This window comes from Elaeis guineensis, chromosome 4 (genome assembly GCF_000442705.2).
Source record: "Elaeis guineensis isolate ETL-2024a chromosome 4, EG11, whole genome shotgun sequence".
Taxonomy (NCBI): domain Eukaryota; kingdom Viridiplantae; phylum Streptophyta; class Magnoliopsida; order Arecales; family Arecaceae; genus Elaeis; species Elaeis guineensis.
Genome location: NC_025996.2, coordinates 38,885,396 through 38,896,382, shown reverse-complemented (window position 1 = coordinate 38,896,382; position 10,987 = coordinate 38,885,396). Strand labels below are relative to the sequence as shown.

The following is a 10,987-nucleotide window of genomic DNA, read 5'->3' as shown; positions in this document are numbered from 1 at the left end:
GCCCACTATTTCCTGGGTTCGATATTCTGGGCCAGCTTGGTCCATCGACAGTTAGCATTAGTACAAGATAGTTCCATCACTCAAAGATCATCTTAGTGCGTGCCCTAGGATCATTGATGATTAATCAATAAAGCCCTATGTATAATAAAAATTATTTAGTTATTGTTAAGATTGTTGGATGTTGATCAGCGAATGATTTGGCATAATTGTCTATCATCGTAATTTAGCATGTTTCGAATGGATTTTCTCATAGTGAAGGAATATTAACAAACATGCTCACATGTTGATATTAGTGCCCTAGGGTACTAAAATATGAGAATTATGGATCTTTATTCAGCATGGATTACAAAGCTTTCAAGATGACGACGATCAACTACTAGTCTATATGGCAAGGCAATAACTATCTATACCTACAAACTAAACCCTAATAAGAGGCCATCATCTATGCCTATAAACTAACCCCTAACAAGAGGTAGCCCAATTGCTGTCACGACAAGCGTCGACGGAAGCCCAAAGACAATATGGCCCCAAAAGGTGAGCGTGTAACCACATAACTGCGACCGTCGAGCCTGCTCGCAGACTATCAAGTTGGCAGCTGATCCTAGGAGAGATAAGTTGCCAGCAACCGTGCTTACCCATGCCAATATTAACCATGCTCTTGTCTCATCCCCTGGAGATACTGCTGCTGCTGATTTTGCCACTTGAGCTCCGAGCAGCAGCACTGTACCAAAATTTGCTTTATTGATTAGATTATGTGCATGAGATGCTAACAGGAAACAAAATGGCGGGTCAAATTTGTGTGAGATGTTTTCTGCAAACAAATTGTTCATCTATTTCTTTTTCGAATTGCTAATTTGTGGATTGTATTAATTGGAAGCGGTCCATTTCCAACACCTAGTGATATATAGTTCGCTTATGTTTTTGGCTTTAAGAGAAAGCAAAGTGGACCCCCGTAATCACTTGCAGATTTGCTGTTGATTCTTAATAGTGTTATTTAAGGAATGTTATCGTTAGGTTGTAATAAAGGGGGCCTTAGAAAAAGATTAGTTTAGCTTGGTTGCCTAAGGATTGTTATCAGGTTGTTATAATAATTCTGAGTGTTGGAATCTTCTGTAAAGAAAGGAGATAGTTGGAATTAGAGGTTATAGTATTTTGACACCGTATTCATTTATAAGATTTCACCAAGACAGCAATACTGCCATATATTGCAGAGGACCAAATAATATTTTCACTTCCAGGACTTTTGAGTTTGCTCTAGTAGACTACTGGGACAGTTTAGTAGGTCTGTCTTTAGTTCAGTATTTGAGAACTTTTTGAGTCAAAGGATCCATGAAGTTTAATGGCAACTTCGACATGATATAAAAAAGGCTGTCTTTTAAGTTCTGCAACTAATCATTGTTATTTATATATTATGAGAGAAAGCTAGGTTAAAGTCCAATGTCTGCATTCATCCCCTTATATGAGAGATACAAGTTAAACTTTTTTAGTTCTCAGTTCTTCCAAATCCTACAGTTCTTATGGTTCTCCACTAATGTGGTAGTTGCAAATATTTTGCTCCTTTATCTTAAAGACATGAATGCAACTGGCTGACAAAAAAGTTTCGAAGATGATCATGAGATATAGTATATGTTCTAATGCTAATATATCGAATTGTGGAAACTGAAGGTGAGAAGTCAAGGTTAGCTTACCAGTAGGTACATTGGATGCGAAGTTCGAAAGTAGTAGTATAACAAGGGCGAGAACTGCCACTCCACTAGCATGATTGATTCGGGCATAAGGCTCCATGAAATTCCACAGAGCACTTGGTAGTCCAGTTTTGTTGAATCCATCAACAGTGATGAACATCCCACAGAAGAATATCAGCAGCGAATACGAAACCTGAGCCATAATTCAGATACAGGCACTTGTCAGCTTTGCCATGAAAAGTTTTGAAAGAACAAGGAGGGTATATGCAAGAACTTTTAATTTGCAGGGCTTGGATTATAGGGAATTATGTGCATCTTGGTAGTGGACAGCAGAAAGAAATGAAACTCCAGAAGATTGAAGTTGCCGATGACCGCGTATCTATGCACTAAACATCGATCATTCTTTTGAGATACTAAACTTTTTCTACCCTGTGACATAAAGCCATGAAATTATTTGATTACTCTTATGAATACTATGGGGTGCACAACAATCATGGGGGGGTGAAAAATTGGTATGGCCTGCAGAAGGTTCATGGTGCATGTATAGCACTTACAAAGCTGTCTGAATTCTCAAAGGTCCTTCAGAGCCATCATCAGCAATAAGCCAATAAAGTGAATCATTATGTTTTTCCTTTTAAAAATAGCATTAACAACTATACAATTATATAGGTTTTTTCGACAATAGAATGAGATAAACTATATGAACATGGGCATGATCAAATGCGAATTGTAATTATATTACGAATCGTATAAATTAATACACAATATAAAATTTCTTAAACCCAAAATTCTGTAATTTGCATGAGACAAAACATATCAGAAAGTTTCATATCCTTGCAACTAATTTTTCTAAAACTAAATAAGCTTTCTGAAATCAAGCTTAGTTTTTGTTACCTTATCAAGGCAGGGTCCAGCATCCTTGAAGTCGATAACGACGAGTGCAGGGCAGCAGAAAGTGCAGTCCATGACATGTTTAGCCCCATGAGCAGAGAGATCAGCATCCCTATGGTCACAAGATAAACACAACCCTTCAAGATCATGGCCTTTTTGCTCAAGAGTTTCTTCATATCAGGGACTTTAAAAGAAGCTGCTTTCACTCGTGAACTGCTCTTCCCAACATCATCCCCACAAGCTCCCTCTTGGGTCAAATGTGACATTCTTGCAGGAGAGAACGTATGAGAGGTCACTTCATCCTCATCGACCGCTTCCTCCATCACCTCCTCCTCAACCTTATTTACCTTTAATGTGTTCCAAAACATGCATAGAATAATTGTTATGTTGATGACCACCCCAATAAGCATAGCAGGGAGGATTCCTATGAAGAATTTTCCAAAAGAGATCTTGCTCTGGACTGCTATAACCAAGTTTTGTGGGTTTCCAATAGGAGTTGCAGTGGAGCCAATGTTGGCACTTGATGCTAGTGCTAGAAGGAAAGGTCTGGGTGGCAGATTGTGTTGCCTTGCGAGCTTGAGAACAAACTCAGTTAACACAATGCAGGAGGTGTCATTGGTGAATAATGCACTCGACAAGGCCGAAATAAGGCAGATCCGGCAGAGCAAATCCTTACCACCTTTGCTCTTCCATGAAAGCAACCATCCCAAGTATTTGAACATGTGGGCTCTTTCAAGATAGATGCTGACAACCATAGTTCCAAAGAGAAGGCTGAGGATAGGGATGTCGATAGAAGCATAAGCTTGCTCTGGAGTGATCACTCGGAAGATGACCATGAGCAAAGCACCAAGAAGAGATCCGGCAGTCCTTCCAATAGGGAGGAAGGGGACTGCAGGGAAAACGGCTAGCACCCAAAAAATTCCAAAGGCAATGGAGCCCAGAACTACTTCAACAGTTGGAGCAAGTGCCATTTCTCAGTGTAAAATATCAGACCTTTTCGATGAAATATGTCGATAACGTGAAGCTGAGACAGCGTAGGTCGACGATTTCGCTGTTCGAATGAAGCGAAGTCTAATTCTTCAATAAGAAACCTGCAGCAAATAATGAACAATGGAAAGTTCAGTACTGCACTCTGTCTCTCACCTTCTTTCCTCTCATTTCATGTTAAACATAGTAAATTCACGCATTTTTAGTGGAAAAGGTGCGAATTAAGACTCTGGTTCTGAAGATCTCTCTCTTCATCACTGAGTAAAGGATTATATATCGAGGACCAGGTTTGATCCATCTACCTCAACTTTCTTATAAACTTCTATGAAACTTTAAGGTGGAATTGGAGCTTTGAAAGGTACTGATTTACTTTATATATATATATATATATATATAGAAGCAATCAAGAAATTAAGATTATGGATTCTCTGATGTAACTCAATAGCGAAATCAGTGCAACAAGATTACCAACCTTGTATGGCCTCTACTAAGCTTCCATGAAGAAGATCACACTTGCATGCAGTTCATATGACATCACTAACAAAAACAAGCTGAACAAAATTTGCATGCAATGGCTTCAGTTCACAATTTTTCGTGTCCTTTGAGTGGAAGGAAGGCAAGAATAGCAAGCTCTTCTTGCAGTAGTCTTATGGAAACAGCAAGATGCCTGCAAGAAAGAAGAGATGGGAGAAGCCCGGGAAAATTGATATGAACCAGGAGCCATTGGCCTCCCATTTTATAGACTGGCCCAAGTGCGGCAATTATTTAATTGCATTAGTGGAATGAGCTTTTTGGTGCTGGTATAACTTTAATATATCAGGATCAGATGGATGCTCTTTGGATTTAACAACAACAAAGGCATGGATCTGGACCGTCATTGGATTGCATCCTTTTACTAAAGGACCACGATTCAAAATCTATTCAATGGCGATAGCCAACAGTCCCCCTAGCCCTCAAAAAGAGTGGTTCCTGTAGTTTTTCTTTTAACAAGAGTTGTCACATAATTCCTTCTGATGCGCAACACGTGGATTGGCATTGTTCAATCTCAGAAACTGATTGAAAGGATCAAATGATTCCCCAAGAGCATCATGATCATGAAAGTTGTCTCCAGGGGCGGCAAAATACCATTGAAAAAAAATTATAAATGCAGGTCTGATTTATTGATCAAATAGATCAAAAATTCATATCTAAATCTGATCTAATCTGTTTACTAAATGGAACGGATCAGATTAAATATATTAAATAGATTAAGTGAGTTTTTAATGGATCAAACATATTAATCAGATCAAATTAAATAGGATAGAAAGAACTTAAGCAAGTTTTAAACTGCTCTCAAACAGATGAAACGGGTTAAATAGATTATCTGGCTCAATACGATCTAAATACTAAATAAGTTGAATAGTTTAAATAGAATAAATGTCTAAACACAAATTCAATCTGAACGTTAAATAGGCTAAACGGATTAACTAGTTTGTCACAAATCCATTTAGCACAAATTCAATTTTGCTTATGGCAAGTCGTACATGGATCAAGCTGATGGGTTGGATTATATTTTTTAATCTTAATTATTTTTTTTACTGATCTTACGAGTGATAAGAAATATAAATAAAAAATTTGCAGGACTAACTTATATTTTTAGACCACCGTATTACTCTTACACAAACACGCTTAATCACAAAATATTGATAGAAGTTAGAACTCTATTGCTGGCCCAATCTTACCCTTGATTGTCACATCCTATGATCTCGCTTATATTGGACGATTTTATCACCAATGTGTTGTTCTTTTGAAGCACAATAATTAATACGTGACGATAAGTTTATCTCCAATTCATGTTGCATCGGAAGAAGTGGAAATCTAAACTATGGCTGCAAACGCACGCAAACACTGAGCACAGCCGGTAGGCTAATGGGCTCCAGTTGAGGAAAGGTTACGGACTTAATGGGGCATTGCATGGACTACATCCAAGATGGATACCTTCCATCTGATAGAGTGCTTCAAAACATTTGAACATTAAAATTACTCTTTTTTCCTATGTTCATTGCCTGTGTTAGGCTACGTGGTTGTTCTTTCACCTTCCATACCGTATTAATTTCTTACTCAGATCTGAGGGCACATTGTATCGTTGGTAGAGCTCGAATACCAGCAAACAGCCAAACACCATGTGTTCATCATATTAGCTGTAAATCAATCGTCAGACTATAATATAATATTTTAACAATAACTATTATAGTGACATATTATTATACAATATTTGATGTATAATAATTATTTGCATCATGATGATAATACCAACAAAATTATATTTATAATATATATTATCATAAAAATGAATTGATATTTAATATATTAAAATTACATTAAATTATATATTAAATCATTGAGAAGGTAAGAGGATACATGATAGATGCAATAGACTTTGCAACTTAAGTTGCAACAGATACTAGGTCATTTTTTACTGCAATTGCAAGTATAATTTTTTTTTGAAAATTTGAATTTTAGGTAAATAAACAGGTACATTAACCTGCTTGTTGTTCCAAGCAATCTACATGATTGCAGGATCTGCAATAATGGCATTCCAGATAGGGATCGAGGTCCATCTTGACTGACTGTGGGACTTCTCGAACTGTATACATCGGAGTCCTTCTTGACTGGAGGGCTCTGTTATGGTTCTAATAATGTGGAGGGTACCAATAGTCCCATATCGATTGTGAGTCAGGAGGGACTTGCACTTATAAGGAGAAAAAAATCTTCCCACGTAAGGCATCTTTTAAAGGGCAAAACTGTGAGGCCTATAAGCCAGAGTAGATCATACCTCACATGACGGATCAAGTCCTTGTCCGCAAGTTAGTTTGAGTCTCGAGAATAAGAGATGAAAAAAGTAGATTTGTGTGGAACTAGAGGATTTGTAACTTTATGGGAGTTAGAGTCCCAACGACAGAGTCTCCCTCTAGTTTGAGCTCTAGTTTGAGCTTGGGACTTGGAGTCAGAACTTACCTAGATGATCCCCACTAGTTTTTGACTTGTTTTGCAGGTTCCTTCAAAAGAGACTCGGATTGAATCGCTACGGCCATTCTAGTATGGCTTCATCCGATCTTCCTTCTGAGATTTTGAGCCTTGCAGCAATAGATTAGTGCTAGATTGGATGAAGTCATGCTGGAGAGGCTGTGGCGATCCATTTCGAATCTCCTTCAAAGAATCCTGCAAAACAAATTAAAGAACCAAATGGGGATTCTTCGGTCTTGACCCTCCAACGTTTAAGTCAGTTCGAACCTCAAGAATAGGTGAAGAAATAGAAGAATAGAGAGCAGAAGGGTTGGTGAGGAGCTAGAGAGTTTTTGACTTTGTGGAAGCTAGAGTCTTAACGGCATAGTCTCCCTCTAGTTTGAGCTCTAGTTTGAGCTTGAGACTTGGGAGTCAGAACTTACCTGGAGAATCTCCTGACCCTCTATGTTGGATTTTCTATAGATGCTAGTGCATGTGGATTTCAAAATTTTTTAAATTCAAAACGCAGTGAAAAAATCAGATTAAAATACTTTTAATCTAAGCATGCATTCATCATATGAAAGCACCTATGGATCTAGTTCATATGTTGAAATTAACATAAACTGATTTTAGGATGAACGAAGAAAGCCTATAATCGATTTATATACCTGAATCACTTTTTTTTTAGCTTAAACCTACAACTGGGGTTGAATCTAATTCAATCCTAGATCTGGGGTTAATCAGGCTCTGCATCAGCAGCACAAGTATTCTATCTCTATGGATATTCACAGGACCGACCTCAATTGTTTTCTCTTGGATCCTGTCTGCCTGAACTGAAAGCCTAAATAGGCTTGAATCAAGCCTCGATAGGGATCAACTTATGAACTCTTTTGATCTTTCTTTCTTGATTCTTGAAGAAACCAAGAATTTTTCTTGATCTCTAAACTAATTAAGAAGAATAACAAATAAGAAGTAGTTATAACTAACTCCCAACAAACTTGAAAGGAAGATGATGAAACTACCAACAAAGCGCTAACACTTGACACCAAAGAAAACAAGCCATCCACTTCTCTCTAAGATCCAAAAAGGGGATGCCTAAAGAGAGAGATGGTGTAGGCTAGAGAGAGAAAAGAGGGGGCATGGGCACAGTAATAGTGGCGGCAAGGATGGGAGATCATGAGATTATATGAGAAGTAGGACTAGGGTCCTTTAAATAGACATCTAATAGGTATCCTAATCAAATTAGGATCCTCTTCCTAATCATATTAGAAGTCTATAATATACTTGGACCGAATAAATGGGACGCCATCCATTATTCACCCATGCCCACACCCAGTGCTAGGCCTACCATCATATGGGACCCAATTAAACATTTCACAATTCAGCCCATATGGTTTCATAAATTCACTTCAAATATTCTTGATCAAATCAAGATAAATAAAATCAAGAAACTCTTTCTTGATTTAATCCAAGCCATAAATTAAGCATCCAACTATTGGAGCCAATTGAATCATATTCAATTAGGTTCAAATCAAGTGTAAGAATTAGCCAAAAACTTATCATATAAGCAAATCAACTACAAGAGAAATTAGGTTCATCTAGGTACTAGCAAGATTAACATGAACCCAATAGAATTTTTCTAAATCCATATTAATTAATGCTTCATAAGTTCAATTATAACTAATCAAAGTCTTCTTTCTTTATATGTGACCCCATAGATTCAATTATGTCTGGTAGTGAGTCATACCATGATCTTTATCATAGGTATCATTGAAACCCCTTTCAGTGGATCAAAACAGTTTCACTCTCATACGATAAAGATCATTGATCCAAAACGATTCTATTAAGTTCTCACAATCCACCAGTGACATCTAACAATATGTAGTGACAATCTACAGAATCAAAATAGAACCTCTAGGTGTAGTTAATGTATCATACAGTCCTTCCATCGTGAGTTTCGATAGATGGTAAGTCATGGATAAATCGTTAAACCTCATCATCAGTCATATGATAGATCCGATCAGCTCAAGTCCATTAGTGATTTCAAATAGAAATTCTTTTTCATCAATCACACTGCTATGGTCATAGACTTATAGACTCAGCTTCTCAAATCTCATAGGACTACTCCTCTCTATCAAGATCGATAATCCCATCTAGATACACACATTGTTCTTACAGCTCAATCAACTGAAGCCAATTTTTACTACAAAGACTCATAATTGAATCAATGTTTATGTGTAGTCAAACTATAGCAGTTTTACTGTGAGCAACTGTGACACCGCAAGCTAAAGAATCAGTCACACAACTACAGCATCGAGATGATCAGTGATGATTGGATAAAAATCCATGTAATTTCTCATATAGTCATGCTCAATACTAGTTGTTTTCTAACAACTGCCCGCACTTGCCACTTAGTGTCTCTACACTGTAGACTAGAGACTCATCTACCTCGAAGGAAGTGAACCATGTACTGATCTATCTGAATCGATCACTGTCTCCATGACTATCCTATGATCGGGAGCAATTTAGGAATCGATCATACATGATTCTAATTCTCAATACTTGAGAATATATATCGTAACATCAATTCTAAGAACGATTTAAGGACACATAACATTTGAATGAAAAAAAAAATTTATCCTTTATTGATTAAATCAATAGTTTAAATTATAAAATTATGTCATAGAATGAATAATGCGTCAGCCAATAATTGGCTTCTAGGACATACATCTAATACTCTATTTATAGAGGGGCTGATGAGGCCATTGGAAGAGTTTGTTAGGCCGTTATAGGCCAACTGTAGAATTTGTTAGGCCGTTGGAGGCCAGCTATAAGTGAGCTAGAGTATAGCTGTATGTATTAGCTAGAAATGAGGTATACTTAGCTGTATATGTCAGTTGGGGATGAGTTGTAGCACAGTTGTATGTGAGATCATGACCAGTTGTAGCTTAGTTGTAAAGATCATGACGGATTTTAACAGGATGACTGTGGCCGTCAATATAATAGTTCACCTCGATAAAATATCGAAATAAAATCAAATATCATATGAGATCCTGAACGTCTCGGATATATGTAATACTTTACTTTAGGTCGATATTTATATGAGCTGAAATGAGTCAGGTCAGTATTTATTGAGCTGAGTTGATTCAGGTCGGTATATATATGAGCTGATCATAATACTTTAACAGAAGTAATTCAAGTAGCTCAGATCGATATTTATATGAGTTGAAATGAGTCAGATCAACATTCAATCTCCAATTTAGATCGGCATTCAGCTTCCAATTCAAATCGGCTTTATATAAACTCAGCCTTCAATTCAGGTTAATTTCTTATAAGCTCAGCCTCTGATTTAGGTCGGCTTTCTTATAAGCTCAATCTCTGTTCAGGTCGGCTTCCTTATGAGCTCAACCTCCAATTCAGATCGACTTTATGTAAACTCAGCCTTCAATTCAGATCCATTTTCTTATGAACTGAGATGGGATAATCCCCACAATAGCAGGCAAATAAAAACAGCTCCTAAATCAGTCTTGAGCTTGTATGTGATTCTTAAGGAAAATGGCCGATGTCCGGTCACTTTTATGAAAAAATAAAATAAAGAATAAATCAAATAATCAACTATTCTCTAATTATTAAGCAAAAGTATAATATCTCTAAAGCTTAGCTTTCCAACACTGTTTAGATCTGCAAGTTTTTTCTTAATTAAGTGGTTAATAGAACTCGTTTGATTGGCAAAATGAAACTTGTTAAATTTTAATAAGGTGAAAACACATATACATGCATTTTGATGTAAGGGAGGTAAAATTAAAACACCTGATTTCATGAGGTATATTTTTGGGTTATGTCATATTAGTAGTTAGTTATTTTCTTTATTTTTAAATATAACATGTAATGGACTAACTTTCCAGGGGCTTGTTAGCATTTTGAGAGCCTGCACGTGTGGCTTACACATTTTACATAAATTGTAAAACCTACTTCACTCCATTCTCTATCATCTGAGAGACAAAATTTGAACTTTGAATATGGTATCCATTATTCTTAGTTGGCAAAATTGTTGAGAGTTGTTACAAGTGACCTGGTTTGAGTCTCACCAATAATATTACAGAATTTATGATCTCAAAAAATTAAGTAGGGGCCTAAACCCTATCTCATCCTTAAAAAGAAGGGAATTGAAACCTACCTATTTAATATCACTTCATCCAATATGTGCTTCCTGGACCACTACTTTAAATGCAGGCCTAAATCCATATACTTAGAGAAAAGCACAATGAATATGAAGTGAAAAGAGGAAGAAAAATCTAAGAAAAATTTTATTAATCAATCAAAAGTTCGCTCCAAACTAAACTATAAGCTATCTTTTAATGACCCAAGATCTTATATAAAAAAGCTAGGTAGGAAGTATTATTTAGTTTTTTTAGGCCCATATAAATATCCAAGGTCTT

General features: G+C 36.7%; 1 protein-coding gene across 1 annotated transcript; it reads right to left on the bottom strand.

Annotated features, from left to right (window-relative positions):
* Positions 1–231: 231 nt before the first annotated feature.
* On the bottom strand, positions 232–4,257 carry LOC105042913 (silicon efflux transporter LSI3). The gene is given in 5 exon segments (XM_010920285.4): positions 232–721; positions 1,689–1,878; positions 2,580–2,629; positions 2,632–3,667; positions 4,036–4,257. Coding segments are annotated over 4 exon segments (1,422 nt in total). The 5' UTR covers positions 3,548–3,667; positions 4,036–4,257; the 3' UTR covers positions 232–455.
* Between the last annotated feature and the right edge of the window lie 6,730 nt (positions 4,258–10,987).